Source organism: Megascapheus bottae, chromosome 4 (assembly GCF_031878675.1).
Source record: "Megascapheus bottae isolate mThoBot1 chromosome 4, mThoBot2.hap1, whole genome shotgun sequence".
NCBI lineage: Eukaryota > Metazoa > Chordata > Mammalia > Rodentia > Geomyidae > Megascapheus > Megascapheus bottae.
This window is the reverse complement of record NC_143512.1, coordinates 77,147,195-77,169,057: the sequence shown is the minus strand read 5'-3', so window position 1 is coordinate 77,169,057 and position 21,863 is coordinate 77,147,195. Positions and strand designations below refer to the sequence as shown.

Sequence of the window (21,863 nt, the reverse complement as noted above, 5' to 3'; positions counted from 1 at the left end):
CCTGGACAATTTTGGTAGACATCATTAAAAAGAATTATTTTATTTTTTCCCAAAGTATACATTATTTTAAAGATAATAGTCATGGATGATGGATAAACTAGAGTATTTTCAGATACTGTATAGTGTGCTTTAAAGTAGTTTTAGTCTTTAAATCTGTGATTTTTGTTTGTTGTACCTATAAATATATAAATAATAGCTAAATAGACATACCTGTTTTGGTTTCTCACATAATAGACTGTTTAGTAATAAAAGTTTTAATCTCTCAATTTTTCATCTTCAATTTTGTTCTATCTTTACTTATGTAAAATTGTTGGTCTTCTCATTTGTCATTAGGAATTATCTGATAATTAGTAAATGGCTAAGTGAGGTATTACAGACATTTAGGAAAAACACTACGTTTTATATGTATGTAGAGTCTGATGATAGATTTTACAGTCATCAAATTTATAGAAATTGTTAAGGGTCCAACATTGTGAATTGGGCATCAGTGGAGTGCTGACCAGAAGAAGGAAAAGATATATAAAGGCTAGTGAGACTAGAGGATTCTTGTAATAGAGGGTGCAGAGAATATTTTTCAAGGCTAGAATCTTAACTTCTGGAAAAGTTGGAAACCAAAGTTTACTGTGTTTTATTTTGTTTTACCATGTTTGCATTCCAGGTACTTCTTAAGTGTTTATAGAAAATGAAGGGAATTGATTGCTCCCACCTTCTGTTAGCTCTTGGGTCCTGCCAGCTCTCCAGTTTACCAGTTTGGCCGAGACCAGAGAGGTGGCCCACCTGCACATATCCCGTGTCATCTGTAGTGGCTTTTACTTATTGATAAGCAGCAAGGACAATTCCAGGATCCATTGTAGCTGGTTCCCAAGGCTGAGGATTATTCCCTGAGTGGATGGAGTCTCATCTGTGCTCATTTGCACCTGCATCCCATCTGTAGTTCAGCTAAGGACCTCAGAAAGAAATCTCCTCTAGATTCTATACCCCAGAGTCATGTGACTCAACGGGCTAGAATGTAGAAGGGTATTCTCATTTTAGGAGAGGGAAATGGACCCTGATGGGTCTGAGCAGCTCCTTCTCCTCTTGGGATGCTGCCTTTTCAGTATGTTCTACAACTACTTCTAGGAACTGTAAAGAGTAAAGGGGGGCTAAGGGATCGTGAAAGGTTGCCTTAATTGTCCTTTACCAGGGAAGCTTGAAATCAAGCCTTGTAAGCTTGTTCTACCTGTTCTCTGTTCCAGAAATGACAGAGCAGTGATCCCAGATAGCAAAACAGCAAATCCTGACCAATAAAGAAACCTTCCAAATTGGCCTTTGGGTTTCCTGCTGAACTAGGAAAAGACGCAAGCAGTTCTTTTCTAAGCCAACAAGAGACTTTTCTAGGAGATTACTTAATATTTCATTAATTAGTGTATTAACCTAAAATTTAGAAAGGGAAAAACCAAGGACAATGATGTAACAAGATAAAAAAAACCCTCCATGGAGTTAATAAACTCTGGCTTTGAAGTCCTTTGACTTAAAGAACTTTATGAAAAAATTGCTTTATTTGGAATACAGGGAACCTCACAAGGCGATCTCCTTTGAAAGACAAAACATGATGTCACCTGTGTACTGGAATGGACATTAAAAACGCATCCTAATTATTCCATTGAAATAGCCCATTAATAAGAGCAAACATGATAATGGCCAGCATTCATCAAATGCAGACTCCAGGTTCTGGCAACAAGGTACTCTCAATGTGATTCTTGGTATACTTATGTATGAAACTATGAGCATTTCCTAAACCTCTCTGTGCCTCAGTCTCTGCTCCATGAGGTAGGGTTACATCTGCCTTGTTTACTAAATGAGTTAGGAGCACATAGCACAGGATTAGCACATAGTAAACGTTTATTGGCCATTTACTCACAGGATATACTTATATTCTTGGCTTCTTTAAAACTAGTAAATAAATTGTGTTCTCTTTAGAAAACATATTTTTATTGTCTTTAAGTAGTTATTCAAAGGAGTTGCCATTCACAAAGACTTTTATCAGTCCCGTGCATCTTGATCATTGTAACCCCTTTCAACTTTCTTCCCCCCCCCTTCTGGCCTTCCTCTTCCTTTACTTATCTTAATTTTAGGCTATATATTGAATTGTTTTGCCTTTTAAGAAAAGCGGTTTATGTGTACAATGGAACTCCAGCCCTTCAGACAGCTGTAACGCATGTATGGATGTTCTTTCCATTCTCTGTGGACTGCCTCCATTTCTGTTGAATGCTGATGTCTGTGGGAGACATCGAACACTAGGACTGGACCAGTATGAATCCAGTATAGAGGAAAGAAGCCAGGTGAGCAGTGAAGGAGGAAGAATGTGTGCAGAAGCAGGGCTGTGGACAGTCGTGGGCTGCTGTGCGCACTCTTCCTGTAGAGAGCTTGTCACGCAAGAGCCTGAGCACAGGAGCTTCTGTGCATAAAGACCTTGGAGACTATACTTCTGAAGATGTTCTCTGCTAGAGGATATTTATCAGAAATATTTATCAGAAAGGGAATATTGTCTGAGATTACATTTTTCTTTCCACCTCTCAGGGGTGCTCTAAATGAAAACGTCCTCAAAAGATATAAGCCTAGAAGCTTGCCAGGACTTTTCAAAAGCAACTGTTGAGAGTATTTTTTATTTTTCCTTCAAGGAGGCTTGGAAAACTCATTTACGTCACTAAGCTATTGGGAGATGGCTGGTGCCTGGAATGAAAATCATGTTAACAAATGGTTTCTTGGATGTATTTAATGTTTCTGGTAGCTGAGATGGTGAGATTGGTGACAGGCCAAACAAACACAAAACATGGACTTCTGAGAGGTGGTTTGGGGGCACTAAGTACCTAGACTGAGTACTTCGGAATCTCCTGGTTCCTCTGGTAGCCTCCGTCTCTGAAAGCCTCTCTAGCTTCCCAGGCACCAAGAAGGGATTTTGGAAAATTCCATTCACTTCTTGCTCAAATAGGTAAAAGGCCAGAGATAGAACCATAGCCTTTGCAATGTCTTGGCCTTGTCATCCAACTGTTTTAGAACTTTCTCTTGCTAAGATTTAATGTTTCAGTTAACTTCAGATCCCTTTTTGGTGACCCAAATTCTCCAGGGCTCTTTGTAGAAAACCATTTATGCCAAGGCATTGCCCAGTGTTAATGAAGTCTCAGTCATCTTACCTTCACCTTGACCTTCACTCAGCAAACCAGCACCATCCAACAGCTGGCTCACCCACACGTGCACCCATCATCCTGACCTCCCCATGGAGGCAGCCGAAACAGTTCAAGACTTGACTTACACAGTAGCATATGAGCAAATGTTAAAGTTTAAATCTGGGCCTTGGGCCATACAAAACAGGGTGGGAGTTAGAATTTTTCTTTTCTTTTTTTTCTGCTGACAATTTTTGGTAAAATGTACATCTACTCTTTTGGCCTAGGAGAATAGGATAGAAAATATTTCTAACAAGAAGACCCTTGCTTTTACCTCTCAAAGTGAGTGTTGTGCCCAGCACTGTTGTAGAATTGATATGTTGTGGCACAGCACGGGGTTTGATTAGAGAAAACACCGCCTGTTCGGGCGCTGGTTCACTGGATTATGTTCATTTGCATGCCACTTGCTTTCTCAGAACATGTACTTGACCCAGAGCATCTGTGTTGCCATGTAACCCTTTCTTTCTAACTGTTCGGCACCATATTTGAAAAGTTTCCCTTTTAAACAGAGAGCCTACATGCCTTACAAAGCCTTCTCTACAAAAGATGAGAACAGTATATTACTTATGCATAATTATCCAACTGGCAGTAACTCTGGGAGCCTGTCATGTATGAATTATTTGCAATATCAAGAACAATGATTTTGCTCTCTCAGACTTAGAAAGGATGTTTAGGAAACAGGAAAAAAACAGGACATTGTCCAGTTTCACACTGTGTTTATAGCAAAATGGAAATCTGCATCTGATTGATCTTACTTATTTGCATGATTTAATTGCATGATTTAACTTGTTTTGTAATATGAGATAAATCATTAGCAATTAATAAAGCATACTAAATGTTTTGTTATTGAAGTCTATTTTAGGACTTTTTCTGGATGTGAAGGTGCAGTTACACTATTGGGTACATGTGGTAATTTGTGTGTGTGTGTGTGTGTGTGTGTGTGTGTGTACTTTGATTTACATTGTGACCTTGATCCCTACTTTTGTCTCAGCTTGGCTTGCGAGAAGCTTAAATATGAAATTCATTCTTGGCTTATTTCTGCAGCATAGATCTTCCTTTTTCTTGTTCTAAACCAGTCATGTTCCTTCCTTCATATTCTTCTTGTTCTCAGATCATCTTCACTATTTCATGGTATCCTTTAATCTTGGAGGGATTTATAGACCATGAAACAATATGTCCCACTCTCCATGAGGAATAAGATTCTTCTATTTACTGAAGAACTTCTTGTCAGACATTCTGACATCAGTTGTCTACTTTGATATTCACAATATCTGCATCATTAATAATAGGAATTACTATGATGTCAATGAATAGGTAATACCTTGTTTATTTAGAGCTTGAACTTCAGCAGTATTTTAAAGCAAAAAAAGATTTAAAATTATGAGTAACTAAAAATTAGATTATTAATTTACCCTAAAAGTAACTATCTGTAATTCATGTTTAGGGACCTTTTATTTACTTAAACTTTATTGGCCTACTTTCTAAGTCCTGTGGAATATATTTATAACTAATAAATATTTAACCAAGATTTCCAGGATGTATCATGGCAGCTTTTTATGTAGTTCAATTCAAAAATTTGCATAATTATATAGAGTCAGTTGTGGGTTGTTTTACTTTAAAAGTAAGATAAGTAAATTTTATGAAGATTTTATAATGATGGAATCTACACCATTTTGTAAAGACAAGAGAAGCTTAGTTTACCTTTCAGAATGCTTCTTGATTTGAAGTGGGATTCAACCCAATAATCCAATGTAAATTAAAAACATTATATTCAGTGTATCCAATCTGCCAAACATTCTACATCAGCAACATGCCACATTGCATAGGCACTTATTTGTTTTTCCTTGAGAGTTTGGGGCTGAGTAAGGCTGTTATTCTGTGTTTTACTAGAATCAGAAAGATCAGAATTTCACCAAGAGTCTATTGTAGTGGGGCTTCATTGGGGTCCTAGCACTGCCCCTTAGTGTTTTTCCCTTGAAGGTAGAAAATCTACCACTTGAGTCACAGTTCCACTTCTGGCTTCTTTTGTTTCTTTTTTTTTTTCCAGTTGGTCATGGGGCTTGATCTCTGGGCCTGGGTGCTGTCCTTGAGCTCTTAAGCTCAAGGATAATGCTCTACCATTTGAGCCTCAGTGCCACTATACTTCTGGATTCTTAATGGTTAACTGAAATAAGAATCTTACAGTCTTTCCTGCCCAGGCTGACTTCAAACCATCATTCTTTAGAACTCAGCCTGAGTTGCTAGGATTCTAGGTGTGAGTAACTGGAATGCTGTTGAATGTGTATTGTCTGCACACAATCATAAAATGGGAAAATGCTAAATCAGACTGCTGTATGTCATGGGCCATCTGTGTAGTTGCTGCTTCATTTGTGCTTTAGAGACAAGTTGGGTCAGGCATACTCTGTTCAAAGCAAATTGGCTGAATGCTATGGACATAAATGAATAAAGATTTCCAGGAGGTGGTGCTGTGGCTCAAGTGGTAGAGCACTAGCCTTGAGCTGAAGAACTCAGGGACAGCACCCAAGACTAGAGTTCAAGCCCCATGACAGAAAAAAGAAGAAAAAAATGATTTCCAGTAAGTCTTTCAGCCTAGTAGAGTAAGCCTTGAACTCTGGAACTCAGACACAGGGCTTGATAACAGGTGCTGTGAGGAATCCTGACCTCCATGTGTAGTAGCTCATGTAGCTCACTGTGGTAAAGACATTAGCCTAAACCCTTGACAATGGGTGACACCAAAGAATAAATATTTTTTTTATGAATTACACGAAATATGTAGAATATGCATCTACCTAACTACATATAGCAGGAAAATTCATAGAAAGAGAAAGATGAAAGATTACCAAGAGATGAATGAAGGGGGAGATAGAAACTACTGCTCTATAAGCAGAGAGCTTCTGTTTGGGATAATGACATAGTCTGGAAACGTAGTAATGGTGGTTATATTGTAAATGTAATTAATGATACTGGGTGGTCCAATATGGCAAATATTGTGTTATATATCTATTACCAAAATATCGCTATTTGGTTTTGTTTTTATTGTTTACAAACAAAGCCCATAGTGGCTCTGTTTGCATGGTAAAGTTGCGATGAGCAGGGGCATGGCGGATTATAGGGGCTCAGCTGTTCTCTTCTGCAGCCACAGGGAGTTGAGCTGATTTTTTTCCCCTTTGGTTTTCTAAGAGAATAAGGCTTTATTTCCCTTTCTACAATGCAGAAAGAAACATTGCTGGAGTCCAATTGTTCTTTTAAACCTGAGAACGCAGGGCATGGGTTCTGTTCTTTATTGCTGCCAGGCCCAGGGGAGCTGGCCAAGGGAATTACACAGGTGCCAGGCTGGGTCTAACTGTAAGTGGCTGTGGCTCTGTGAACTCAGATCAATATGCCCTCGAGAGTTAACATAGAAATAGCCTGTTCTCAGGATTCCAACAACAACCCCAAACTACTGACTAAGCTCGAGCTGCTCATCAAGAGCTCAGCAACGACACCTACTTGTAGATGAGGCCATCTGTGTTTCCCTCAGTCCTCAAGAGTAAACCCACATTGAATATCCTCCAAGTCAGATTCCTTCTGTAGGGAACTATTTTCCCCTTGCTTAACTTGAGGTTGAGGTTTTAGTCTATAGAGTCTCAGACATAAATCAAGTTTTGCTGTGGATATGAAAGCACCCAGAATTCTTGGCAGGTTTACCAGCGACTTGGAGCATGTACGCCGGTCTGCGATGCTGGAGGGAAATCTTCCATGTTTCATGCACAAGATACCAGATCTTCACAAGGCACATTGCTCTGAAGATTGTTAGGAAACAAACCTAGATAATGCAAGATTCCCTGGCACAGAGGAGGTACACAGCAGATGAGAGGTATTTCCATTATTAATAGAAATAGCGTTTGTTCATCCACGGCGTAAGAAGCAACACATATTTTGGGAAGAGAGTGCATAGGAATAAGGAATCAAGCTACAGCAGGAAACTAGGAAATATTTCCCAGAGATCATTGAGAAGAAACATATGTCTAAAACTACTAGAAGCCTTTCAACCTACCACTATACAGCACAACACAGAGTAGGGTTGTGAAAAGTGTGGAAGTCTCGTATGGAGGCCATAAGCATTTGAGTTGGAAGGAGCTGTGGAGCTGACAATGTGCTAGAGTATATAGAAACATCTGAACATGTGTGCATAAATATGCGGTGTGTGTGCGTGTGTGTAATTTAAAAGTATTGCCCAGGAACTTTTAAAATGCCTTCACTCTGCAAGGAAGGACTGATATCAGAGAGCACTTATGTGTCTTAGCCTAAGAATTATTCACTAAAAATGATCCGAAATCTTTCACAGAAGACCATTTTCACGATTTTAAGGTCAGATTTTCCCCTTCTTTTGCCCTTGCCCTTTCTCTCTTTGGTCATTTCCCTTCCTTCCCTTCCTTCCTTCCTTCCTTCCTTCCTTCCTTCCTTCCTTCCTTCCTTCCTTCCTTCCTTCCTTCCTTCCTTCCCTCCTTTCTTCTGTATGTAGTGTTTCTAGGCTCTATGGGTAGATAGGACAATGAATAAAGATCAAAACCCTTGTCCTGGTGGGTCTTAATTTCCCTGTGTAGACACATATAGATATTAAATAGAATAAATTCTCCTGACATTCATATATGAGATGTTACTAATTATTATGGAGAAAAGGAAGTATGAAAAGATTTTTAGGCAACATGATATACAATGAATGGGTTCCAACATGAAAAAGTATAGTTAGGGAATACAGAACATGTGATTTATCTCTTTTGCTGATGGTTACTTGGTTTCATCTAGAAATGATGTTTGGATGTGTTTTCTGCTATAAAGATACAGAAGTATCTCTGAAGGGTGGAATTGGCAGGTATTCTGGAAAATACCAAATGTTTTATAGTGGTAATGATTTTCTGTTCTTTTAATCTGCAGTCTCGTCATTGGCATTTTCTTGAACAAGTAGAACCTCATTTTTGAAACAAGCATGATAGAAATTAATACTCTGTATCTACTTCATGCTATTAATTTCTCTTTACTGTTTATGCATCAGTCTTATATGGAGAGTGGAACTGGGCTTATTTTTTTCTGATAAATTACTTTTTAGAGTATGCTTTCTGGCATTTGCTGGGTTTGTGCTGGTTATGAGAAATAGAGTTGCTAAAATCTCCAACAATAAAGTAATTCTGAAAGTCAGTTCTTTTTATTGCAAATACTTCACACTCTCCTGTTTGAAGCCATCCTCGTGGAAGCCAAGCACTCTTAGAGGAGCTCTCCCTCCTTTCTCTTATGCTCCTGGCTCTTGAAGTTTGCCTGAAGAACTAAAGTCTCCACTTGAACTTGTCTCTTCCAACATTTCTGTTGGGCTGATGTTTTGGCAAGCAGAATGTTGGACTTTAAAACTGATCCTTCTTTGCTTGTGGAAAATGAATCTAAGGTACTTGGGGAATTATTTGGGCTTGAGAAGGCTTGATGTTTTAGTAAGTGAAATCCTCAGACTACATACTACTGAATAATACTGAATAATACTGCTGAAATATGTCAAGCCCCAGATTTAAATATTTGGGTAAAAATCTCTCCCTCCAGCCACTCTGTGTCAGGGTGTCCCATCATGTTCTGAGATGTTCAGTCCTAGCTCTTGCAATAAATTCATAGCACATTTAGATGCATTCATTGGAAATTCTTCTTCCTGATCAGCACATTTCACAGATGAATTGAACATATTTTTTCTTATAGTCACAGTCTTTTAAGGATATGTGGAAACATTTTGTTACCAGCTAACTCTTTCTTCTTAAAACTCAGGATAAAATATCCTTGTTATCAAAGGTACATAAAGTATTATTACAAGATTTCCTTTTGTCCTCTATTATTAAAAGTTCACAATGGGCATTGTTGTCATATGAATGCAGAAGAGCAGAACTTTTATTTATGTTTGTCATGTTAGTATAGACAATGATTCTTAGATTGTGATTGAAGCTTTTGAAAGTAATTCTTACAGAAGTGGTGCTGTGGGTCAAGCGGTAAGATGGTAGCCTTGAGTTGAAGAGCTCAGGGACAACGCCCAGGCCCAGAGTTCAAGTCCTACGACAAAAAAAAAGTAATTCTTACCCTTAGTCTAGTGGGTAGAAAGTATCTGTGGTGTGTGTGTGTGTGTGTGTGTGTGTGTGTATGTATACAAATATGTATTCAGTGAAGCCTGGCTATAGGCTTTCTCTTGAGTGAAAGTGAATTTCTGTATGCATTAGATGTACTGAATAAATAAGTGGATACACTCTCAAGATCAGCTGTAGCAAGAAACAAAAAGGAAAATTTAAGAGTTCCTGAATTATATGAAATGGAATAAAGAAAAAATCATATTCATCATTTAAATTAGCTGCTTTGTAAGCAACAGTATCACTTTCTTCATTGTTTCTCTTAGTTTGAATATGGTCCAGAAACCCTGAAGACAAATGACTTTCACAAATCAATGCATCCAATGGTGGATGGATGGATATATAGTCAGATGTAAATATAACATACGTCTGAAATACATTAAGAAAATTAAGAGGTTAAGGGGCATGCTGTTTTAGATCTGGCACTAATGATACTCAAAGGTTCAGTAATCATTGCATGTTCTTTATTTTATAAAACAAAAGCAAACATTTAAAATTTAACATGTAAAAATGCTACAATATGTTTTCATGGTGAGGAAGAGAAGGAGGGGGATAGAAAGGGAGAAGAAGGAAAGGAGAGAATGACAGGAGAATTAGTAGAAGTACATCATATCCATGTATTGAAATAGCATAATAGAATCCATAAAAAATGTGACAAAAGAGAGGGGATGAGGAGGGAATTAAGAAAGGGTGATAGAGATGGAACCAATTTGATCAATGTACAATACATGTGTAAATGTAAATATCACTGTAAAACCCTCTTGTATAATTTATGTGAATAAAAATGTAAATATCAGTGGAATGAAATGCTTGGGGATATGGACACTGGTTTTAGAGAGGCAAAAGTGTGGGGCCTAAGCTCATTATTTTGTTTCCAGAAAACCTGGAAGTAAGTAAGATTGGGCTCTCCTAGGATCTGTGCTCCAGTTCCATTGTTATTGTTGTGTAACTGGTAATACTGAACAACTGCTGGTCTACACTAAGTTGGGTTAGCTAAGGTGACCTAGCTTCTGTTGTTTTGTTTAAGCAAGTGAGTTAGGAATACTGAGCGAGAATCTAGTCCATTCTCCCAAGGATATCTATAAAGTATTTATTTTAATTTCCTTGCCAACTGGACTGACTACATGACCATTGCTCAGAGCTGGTGTGGTTACATGACATGACCATGACTCACAGTAAACACTGGAGTGAAAAGACCTTGTTTGTACTTTTTAAAATTATCTTTAGTTGCACGGTGGAGTTGCCATTTAACAAAAGAGTTTACAAATACTGTATTTCTAAATAAGACACATGAAGTTGGGAAATCTAGACCCTAGTTTTGGCTGCATGACTCACACATTTTATGCAAAGAAGCAAGGTTTTGGGAAATTTTAATTTCATTGTAAATGAGTATTACAGGCATTTGAAAAATCGAATGATTACTTTTCTATAGTTTCCAAAAGGGGTTCAGGTGGTCTTGCTTATTAGCACAGGGGTATAAAATTAGAGGTCATAAATTTATTTCATGCTTTTCTTGACTCGTATATGCTGTCTTTTCTTCTTCCCCTTAGAAACTTGCAGATTATCTTTGGAAGAGTTTCTCATGTAGGAAGACAGAAAGATCCTTGCTGAGTAATTCCCCCACTCCCATAATTCAACAGTGAGTTGTACAGAGTCCTTCCAGGGGAGGCTGTGAGAGAAGAAACCCTTTTATCAAAGGAATGAGCACAAATGCTGAGCTGGCCTGTATGATTTTGCTACACTTGAAACTCTGAGCCCCTTGCACTGGAAGAACACCAACACACTTAATTTCAACTACATTAACAGCTCATCAGCACCACTTTTGGGGACATTTTTTTCCTGCAGACTCAGGGACATTTCTAGATGTATTTCATTTATATTTGGGCAGGCATCCTAATTTTCCTGGCTTCTGTTTTCTGGTATGTCAGATGAAAAGATTTAGTCCAATATGCCGTAACTTCCATTCCATCGAAGTCTAGGACTTTATAGATAACTGATGACAGTCGTTTTTGTAGATTTTCTACTTTAGTCACCAATTTTAATAAGATATATATAAAGAAACCATTTTTCTTCTTTGACACTACAGCATCTTGAAAATGTAGCCTCTTTTCCTTTCTGCAGCTTCACATTTAAACTGTATGAGTTGAGTCAAATTAATAACTAGAAGATGTGCCTTCAGATCTGTATGTAGTCAAGGTTTGTCAAAAGTCCCGGTGACTCTTACTAAAAGCCATTTTTTGCCCTTTGCTTATTTTGGTCATTGAAATGATGCTGTGTACTAGATAAACAATGCTGGTCCAGATGAAAGATGTGGTGGTGGCTTGTAAGTGTACAGTTCTGCTCAAGATCCCACCTGCACCACCTTCGTCAAGCCAGCTTTCAAAAACAGCTTCCGAGCCATTTCCCACTACTCCATGCAAATGATTTTGCCCACACTGGGGTGGCCCAGTGACTCAGTATCTGACTGTGATTGTGTGGGCTGGTTCCTTCTGAGCTTCTGGTTTATAGCTGTGCTTTAATTTTTTATGAAATCAAACTTTAAAATGTCATTTGTTTTAGCAGCCAAACATCTGTTTTCCACAAGCAGATTCAAATCCCCAAATGGACGTGAAATCGTAAAAACTAACCAAGACTTTGACTTGGCCATTTGTATCTATGGCCTTTAATTTTGTTTCCCGGTTCCAAACAATGCCTCATTACTAGCATAGTACAAGCCTTGTTAAATGCCATCACTTGGCCATCTTTTTTACAGTTATGCCAGCCACAATGGGAGGGAATCTTCCAAGATTTCCACACTTTGATCCCTATCTGGATTAGCGCTGTGTGCTATCAAGCCTAGATTTTTCTGAGATATGCTTTGGTGAACTTTTTATCCCTCACATGGTGACTCTCTAGATCTCCTAGTATTTCAGCATGAGCCACTGGTTCACAGCTCCATCTATACATTTCCTTTCCTTTTCTTTTTCTTGGTGGTGATGGAAATTGAATTTGTGGGAACACAGTTGCTAGGTATATGGGCTACCACTTTAGCTATGGATCAAAATCCGTTTTGCTTTAATTATTTTCAATATTGGCTCTTATTTTAGGCCAAAGCCAATCTGTGTTTACAGTCAAATACTTGTACTTCCCATGTCAGTGGGGATGCCATGTGTATGTCACTGTGCCCAGCCATTGTGCAGTCTCCCTAAACTGGGGTAACAGGGGCATACTGCTGTTATGAGGTCCCATAGACTTCTTTCTTCCTGGGCTGCCCCCAATCTCCACCATCCAGTTCTCTAAAGTTACAGGTGTGAGCCAACATTCTACAATCACCAAATATTTTTCAATGTTGTCTGTGTTAGTATTTTTTTGCATGGTTATTTAGTCTTTTATTTCTTTTCTTCAGTGTCAGAATTCATTAATAGTAGTATGGAGAAGGGTGAAAACTGAGGATTGAGATTTGAAACCACTCTAGGCAGGAAGTCTGTGAGGTGCTTATCTCTAGTTAATCACAGAAGGAAAAGTAGGAGAGGAGAAGGAGGAGGAGGGGGAGGAGGAAGAAGAAGAGGAGGCGGAGGAGGAAGAGGAAGAGTAGGAGGAAGAAGAAGAGGAAAAAGAGGAAGAGGAAGTAGAGGAGGAGGAAGAAGAAGGATAAGAGGAGGAAGATGAAGAGTAGGAAGAAGTCATTGGAAGTAGAGCTGGAGTTCAAGTTCAGGGATAGCATGCAGGCCCTGAGCTTAAGCCCCCAGACAGGCACAAAACAAAAGAAAACAAAAAAATCGAATTTAATAACGGCACATGATGAATCAAAACCCATTTGTACAGCTACTTAAAGATAACAAAATTAAAATAAATACAGATTTCTGAGATAAATAAAAAGAAATTAATAACAGTAAGAATAAGACAAGCACAAAAAGCCTGTGTATCCTAGACTGTATCCATATGTTTGTACATACCTGCATGCATGCATGCCTCATGGTTTTAACTGTGGGGCTGTTTGAAGAGAGGGAAAGAACTCTGCCTAGTATTACAATACTTATCTCTAGCATATGAAGTCCGGGGGTATGACTGACTCCAGCTCTGGGCTTTGAGGAGGTGAAAATGAGTGTCTGCCCTGTTGGCTGTCATTTGCTCAATATTGATTGGTTTAATATGCAAGTGACTCAAAGATGGGGTAGGAGGAAGGCGTGGTGCCTGACACTTGTAATCCACCCTCTCTAAAACAGCCATGGGAAGCAGTGTGAACTTACCTGCACTCATCCACCCATTCCCCACTGTCCCCTTACATTTTACAGTTACCTTCTACCCTTAAAGGAGGACAGCTCTTGATTTTCATTAACCTAAGTTTATTCACTTTATGCATAGAGTTTCCTTGAAAGGGAGGACCAGGACGGGCATTTGTCTCCCCTGGGTCCTGCCAATGCCTTTCCGGAGCCCAGATTCATCAAGTGAAGTTAATCGCCTTCTTGTCTCTCTTCTAGCGTGACTGGGCACACCTCTCTCATTTCATTTTGGGGTTTATAGCAGATGTTTATCTTACATAATAGGCTGTGAAATCTTTGAAGAGAGACAGGTCAAATGTTATTTATTTTTAATTCCAAGGCTCAGTGAGCAGTAGAGCAGCTCAATCAATGTTTGCTCAGTTACATCGAGTGGCTCTGAGCCCTTCATGTCTGAGACTCTGGAAATTATGCAGTGTTTGCTGAAGGCCATGCATTCCCATTGGCTTTAAATAGAGAGACAGAAGGTGTGGGCAGCAAAGAATTTCGCAGCAGAAAGCTTCAGTAGAGATTTATCAAGATTGCCAGTAAGACAATCATTCTCACTCAGAAAAATACATAGCTTTTATTTTTTAATAAAGTTTTGAATCACAGTAAAATGTTCATTTTGATTTTGTGTGTCAAGGAAGAGGAAATACACAACAGGAGTTTTAGTGAAGGTGATATTGGCTGAAGAGAAATCTCTGTACTAAAGGTTCACCTGTGAGGCAAGGCTCCACTCAGATGATTTTGGAATCATCTTGGTTTCCTCTTTGGTTTTGTGTAAACAGTGACTTCTATCAAGGTAATTCAGATAGTTTCTTCTGTTGTAAGGTCATGTGTTCACCTCATTGGATGCCCTGTCTCAACTGGCCAGCACTCATGAGGAATGTTAGTGTGCTTTGCTTCATTACAGCCCAAGAGAGGAAGCATCTCATGGCGGGTGATCATTTAACACTTGGTCCTTGGTACACATCATCACAAACGCAGATCAACGTCAACATCAAGAGTTTCCTCACTCTCCCATTCCCCAATGAGGTAACATAATGAGACCCACAAGCAGAAAGGTTGAGATATAGAATGGAATATTGTCCTTATATTTAATAACTTGTTCAGACAGAATGAAACCTATAATTTCTTTATTTCCAGGAAAGTTTTCTTTTTTTTAAAGAGTTTTCTTCCTGTTGCTATTTTCTAAAAGATTCTAGCAAACTTGCTAATGTCTTAAATAGGCTTGACATACGCAATGTCTTTTTATTAAATATCTGTGTCAAATCGTAACATCAGCCCCTACGGAGCATTTCTTTTGAAGATTACTTTGAGCAGGGGAGATCTGGGTTGTACTTTATGAAACAAAAAGGCATTAGTTACCACCTTGAGTCCAGGGAAACAGAGCAAATTCATATACAAGGTACAAGGACACGTGTTTACAGAGAGAGAGAGATCTTGGGGTTTTTATGTGCCCCTAAGGCTTAGGAAAGTCCAGAGTCTTGGCTGTACATGCCCTGGGGGCACCAAAGCTAGGAGACCCCAGAAAGCAGCACTTCCGATGGTTTATTCCTTGAATAACATGGGGGACTAAGGCATTGCACCTCTTTCTAGAGGGAAATGGCCAAGAAAAATCTGGAATTATCTGGGATAATCTGGCTGGTTCCTCTTTATCTCAGGATGTTGTATCCCTAGCACATTTAATGAGTATCTTTAAAATGTACAAGTGGGATAAAGGCAATTCTGTGTTTTTCCAAGTTGGGTGAAGACCGATTTGCATTTCCATCCTCTGCCTCTTGAGCAGAGCACATGGTAGGGTGAGAGGAGGTCCTCAGATGTTAGAGTGGATCACTTGTGTCTGTGGCTACACAGGCTGATCTTCCCTTCTGAAGGATTAGGATTTCCTTTGTCATCACTGCATCAGAATGGTAAGTTTCAGCTGGAGGATATTTACCTCTATGGGACTGACATTTTGTTATCTGGAGTCACAGTTTATTGTTGTAACTGGGAAATAAGGGAGCATGGCTACTGACCTCCACTGGGTAGAAATTAACTGCCCACCATCCAGGTGATTGCAGGACAGACACCCCATCCCATCCCCAGGTGGTTTATCTCTGAACCAGAATTCTGCAGGATTGAACAATCCTGGATTAGAAAACAACACAACAACAACAACAACAACAAAAGTAGCCCTTCAAAAGCTGTATCTCAGTTTTTTTTCTGAACCTGAATTATAGAGTAATCCAAGGTTGCCCCTAACTTATTCTGACATGGAAATGAGATTTTGTATAAACTGGTCTTCATTCATTCCCTTACTTATTTACTTTTATCATTTGTGTTTGCATGTGCTGCCTTTCCCTTGAAATACAAAGCAAATCTAGAGCTTGATTGTTGGATGAGGCCCAACAGGGAATTGAAAATTACATGAATGCATGTGTTTTCTTGATTCTTTTCAGTCATAATATCTTTCTGTTTTTAGTGATCACAGAAGACATATCCCTATGAATCTGTCTGAGTGAGAACTGTAAGTGGTTGGCCATATTGTTTTAGACTAAATGTTTCTTTTATAGTGGCTTTATGTTTTAAGCTTGTGATAACATGAGAGTATTCCTTTACTTTAAAAAATGTATTTTGTTTCTTGGTCCTTAGGTTTTTAGACTGCTCAGCAGGACATTTTATTTGCAGTGAAGCGTGACTGGTAACTGTAGCTTTTTCTTAAAGGGTAGACTTCAACTTTTTTCAAGCTAGCATGTCATAACATAAGCAGAATGAAATGCACTGAGTGATTGTTTACATCTTTTGGGAAATATGGTGTAATCTGTAGCTACTTACTACTTTTTTTGTTTTAGTACAATATGCCTGTCTTACTACACCCTGGCCTAAGGAACAAAGCACTGTAGTTTATGAAGAAGAACTAGAGGCTTATAAACAGAATGAAATGGTTGGAATCTGACATTCGTGGTCCTCAGTGATGTATTTTCCTCTGCCTGATTTGAGCACACTGTGATTTTTGTGTGTGTATGTTTGATTTATAGTTTTCAGTGGTAGCTGGTGAAATGGAGTGATACAATTCTTTATATTGTGTCCTCTTTTATCATCAAACTGGGTTCATAGTGAACCATTTTCAAGGAATATGAGAGGTGATGACATTTGATGTCTCAGAATGATAACATTTCAGGAGCTACACTTTATAAAATGAGAGCAAGAAGCTGTGTCTTCTTGAGACTATAAAATATATTTTATCATATAAAATAATATGGAGTATTATTTTTATAGTGTTAGCTTGCACTGAGTGGCAAAATTCACCACAAGGCAATGATACAGTGGATCTAAAGGTTTGGTTTAACTTAACGGTGGAGTAGGATAGCTGACATTTGTTACCTTTTTTCTTTTTTTTTTTTGCTGCATATAGATTTTTTATTATCCTTAACCACCAATAAAATACAAATAAAAACCCCTAAATATGTTTTTACACATGTGTACATGGATATATGTCTATATACATAGCTATTTACCTAGAAAAACTTAGAACATGGATCTAACTAAGGAGCTACTTAGAAAAGAGCAAAATGGGAAAAAGATGAAAGAATCCCAACGAAAGCTGTACATCAAGACAGGGATGTGGAATAGGGAAAGAGAAACAGATGATATTGTGGCGGGCACTGGTGGGAGCCGGAGGAACAAATAGGGAATATAAAGTATAACACTATACTAAGTGAAGTAAGCCAGACCCAAAGAAACGTAGGCTCATGGTTCCCCTCATTTGTAAAAATTAGAATATGTCTAAGATTTTCCTAGCAGAGCATCACAAAAGCTCAAAAGCTGTGGACATATGACCACATAATATGACGTTAATCTAAATGAATGTCAAGATAAGGAAACAAGGGTTTTAGGGGTTATGTTTTGCTTTTGTTTTAATGTCCTATATGAAGTTGTTTATTCTTTTTTTTAGATATCTGAAAAGCTTGTTTTTATTCATTTTTGTGTGTGTTTGCATGAAAGTTTGGAGACTTAGATTTCAGAAGTTTTTATTTATTTTCTTTTTTATTGTCGGGGCAATGTATAGAGGGGTTACAGTTAACATTCGCCAGGTGCATTATTTCTCACACATTGATACTCCTTCTCATGGTTTTTGTCCCCATTTCCCTCCCTCTACTCCTTCCCAATCATCTATTTCTCCCCCTTCTCTTTCCTATTTCAAATAAATGTATATACAGTATACCAGGTAACAAAGTCAAATATAGTAACAACATGAGATTTACAAAAGGGCAAAAAATAAGAGAAATAACATAAAATTAAGAACCACAACCACACAAGATAGAGCTCTTGCTTCCATACGCTAGAGATCTGTGTCACCCTGCACCAGATTTAATTACAAATGGATCAAAGACCTTGAGGTAAAAGCAGATACCCTGAAAACTTTACAAGAAGAATAGGAGATATACTAAGTCTCCTTGGCACAGGTTGAAAACTTTCTTAACAAAGACCCAGAAACACAACAAATTGAAGGAAGTTTGGACAAACAGGGCTGCATTAAACAGCAGAGCTTCTGTATGGCTAAGGACATAGCTAGAAGTTAAATAGAAAGCCCATAGAGTGGGAGAAGATCTTCACTAGCCATACAACAGACAAGGGCCTCATATCTAAAATATACCAACAGCCAAAAAATTGAATCTCTCCAAAACAAATCTTCAAAGAAACAACCATCCCTTAAAAGATGGGCTAACGACTTAAAGAGAGACTTCTCTGAAGAAGAAATAAGAATGGCCTATAGACACATCAAGAAATGCTTGACATCTCTGGCCATAAAAGAAATGCAAATCAAAACAACTCTAAGATTCCACCTCACTCCAGTTAGAATGGCCAGGATCAAGAATTCCAATAACAACAGATGCTGGCAGGAATGTGGCCAGGAGGGATCCCTACTATACTGTTGGTGGGAGTGCAAACTCATTCAACCACTATGGAAAGCAGTATGACGGTTCCTCAAAAGACTAAACAGAGCTCTCCTATGACCCAGCAATTCCACTCCTTGGCATTTACCCAAATGTCCAGAAACAAGGACACACTAAAGCCACTAGCACAAAGCTGTTCATTGCATAGGGAAGATATGGAACCAACCCAGATGCCCCTCAGTTGATGATTGGATCAACAAGATGTGGTATTTATACACAATGCAATTCTACGCTACTGTCAGAAAGAATGATATCACCCTATTTGTAAGGAAATGGAAAGACTTTGAAAAAATCATATTGAGTGAAGTAAGCCAGACTCAAAGGTTTCCCTCATTTGTAATAATTAGTACATATCTAGGACTCTCCTAGCAGAGGATTACAATAGCTCTACACTAGGTACATTCAATCATATCGGATGAGACTAAGTTACCTTTATTTACCCTTGATTAACTGGATAGCACTTGAGATTCAGATGAAATAGTTGGCTGGTATTTGGGTCATCAGTTTGGATCATCATTACCAAGTGTTTATACATCTTGTTACGGTCGTCAGTACAATCTTTCTAGTTCCCTTTATTGTCTATACATCTGTTCTTCCCATTCCCTGAGGCAGAAGAAGACCTTTTCTGATCATCTTATATCCTGAGGATTCTCCAACTGCGATGTGAATATGACCAGCATGGAAACAGCTTGAAAGTAGACACCGAGTTCAGAGAACAGGATCCGTTCTTTTGCTCTGAAGTTTTTATGAAAGACTTTGATAGAATCTCCCAAATCATGTAAGTTCATGTGAGATGTTTTGAGAAGCAGCCTGGATGACAGAACCTCCAGAGCCTTGCTCCATTTTAATCTGTCTACCATGAAACAGCATCTGACAAGCGTGGCTCAATCGCTCATTCTTTATAATCCGGTAACTATCCTCTTCCCATCCTTAGACCCTCAGGCTTTACATGGTCTCTGGCGATGTCATCCATGTGGCATTTATTATTGCAAGGCACCATGTGGGTTCTTCAGGGTCTGGCTTCCATCCTCTCAATGTCATGCAGGCATTTAGGTTCTTCCTCCACGAGTGTGAGTTTCCTGTGGGCATCAGTTGTCTTGGAGGGAAAGTCAGATAATATTGTGACAAAGAGTAATTGGTTCTCCATCCAGCTGGCTGCACTGTATCTTCATTTCATGAAGACTTGTGGTGGGATATATTCCCAGGGCCTGGACATTGCCAAGGAAATCAAAGTCGGTTTTAGTTGTTTTTGTTTGGGTTTTGATTCCTCTAATGAAATACTACTATTAGTATATAAGACGTAGGTGTGTGTTTATATGTAGTCCTAAGGATATATTAATTTAGAGATGTCCAGGTCTAAAGAACACTTTAGTTAAATCTGTACTCTGAAGTTGTTCAGAAAATAGAAGCCAGAAGGTCTGGCTAAGTACCACTTGCATTTGTCTGCCACTCTGATGTCTGCAAGGAACTCTTGCCTTTTGTGCTTTCCTCTGTGGTCATTATAAAATGAGTTATGCAGATATTATCAAATACAGTTGCATACATTATCAAATACATTATAAGAATAGATTTTATAAATACAGTGTAATTACAGGGCTGTCTATGTTTACTAGCTAGATTTCTTCCTTTTTACAATTATGTTTATTTTGAAAAGATGGTCTTGAGTTAGATTTATGTAGAGCTGTTTTCCCCTCGGCACCTGTGGTTTTTGTTCTTTGTTGATGGGATATGAGCTCGTGGATGTAATGCAGGAACACAGAGCTGTGCAGGTGTTTCCCTTGGCTGGTAATGCTGTACTGTATCCAGAGAAACATCGACATTAACTGGCCATCACCCATGACATAAAACGTTTCTTTATTATACTGGGAAAGTGCCTAGAGATATTCTTGTGAGAATAGAGAAATTTCTGGAACTTCCTGCCAAAAAATATCTTGTATAAAAGAAAGGGATAGGGAATAGGAGATGGGATCATGTTCTGAAAAAACTGATGGATAAAACACAGTGGGTGCAGGGGGAAAACCCCTTTGGGCAATAATTAAGATGTAGTTCCCAAGCATGGGAGTCTTTATCTCAGTGAGAAGCATTGTTACTCCTAGCATGGCATGGAAGGTCAGAAGATCATTGGGTGTGTCTTAATTGGCTAGCCTTCTGATGGCTTTTGTGTAAGCCCAGTAGACTTAGAAGGCAAAGTCTAAACAAACTAACCCATAGCAATATTTCTCGTGGAATTCTGGATGTCTAAAGAGCACTACCTCTTGCGGTATTTTTGGCATGAGTTATTCAGAACCCCCCAGGATGCTACATCTAAAATGCTTCTATAATTTCAACAAGCAATAGCAGTACTGTATGTTAAAAGAGAAATGGCTATGATTCTGTGCCCATTTAAGCAAAAGTGAAGGTACTCTTACAAAAGAAAATGTTAAACTCCTTTTGTTCCCATCCATTACCCTCCAAGAAAGAGCAAAAATTTCCATTCACTTGAGATGGGATGGTCTTGGATCAGCAGAATGCTTGTACATGGCTTTGTCATCTTTGATGTGGAACATATTGCAGAGAATTAAATGATTCAGCTGTACCTGTCATTCACAACTTCCAATTGAGTCTCTATGCACGTCATCAAATACACATCAAATATAAATAGCTGTTCCAAAATGCACTGATTTCTTGTGGGTGTTCCTGTGTTATTTTGGTGGGATTTGGCAGCATTGTGTTCTTCAGCATTATCATTTCAGATCTCTTGGTTGTGATGATTTTAGATGTACAGGAACCTCAGCACACAGGGAGGTTACGATGGGGGACAGCGGGAATTGTCTTTGTCCTTCATGTCACTCATAGGAAGTGGTGTTATGCTTTGTGACTAATGTGCCACTACATGCAAAGTCTAACTTGCTCTCACTGGCTGTTTGGCCATAAGCCCTGTGTGAAGTGGAGCTCTGGAGATGAATCTGAATAGATCACTCTTGGACTCTGAATAGTTGGCATCCGGGAGAGAAGCAGGATCAGATCTCAGGGCATTGCTTATCATAATGTGCTTTAGAATATATCTCATAATTGTTTATCCAGAAAAACAGCATGTGTCAGAAAGCCACTGTTGCCTCTCTCAACTAAACAAAATTGCTTTAGAAAAGAGTAAGTATAAATATTTCAAAATAAGGCAATTCTGTTCTTTTATAAATGTGTCCCTGTATGTTCTAGTCACTGTGGTTACATAAGAAGTCAAGTTAAATTTTATGTCTGCACCTTTAGGCACTCTTTTGTAATATTCTGGTTTGTGTGGGTCAGGAGTTTTGAAGTTCTTGTCTCTAAGGCCAGTCCATGACTAGAGTTGGCTCATGTGAAGCAGTT

At 38.6% G+C, this 21,863-nt stretch overlaps 1 protein-coding gene across 2 annotated transcripts in view; it reads left to right on the top strand.

Moving 5' to 3' along the window:
* The window catches only part of Fbxl7 (F-box and leucine rich repeat protein 7), a 322,258-nt gene that overhangs the window by 35,412 nt on the left and 264,983 nt on the right, over positions 1–21,863 (top strand). Inside the window, exon 1 of one of the 2 annotated variants that reach the window (XM_090332113.1) lies at positions 5,729–5,778. The exons of the other annotated variant lie outside the window; for it this stretch is intronic. Within the exon in view, the coding sequence (XP_090188239.1) occupies positions 5,769–5,778 (10 nt within the window). The 5' untranslated portion in view covers positions 5,729–5,768. Of the gene's footprint in view, positions 1–5,728; positions 5,779–21,863 lie in introns of those variants that run through there. 2 annotated transcript variants of the gene reach the window in all.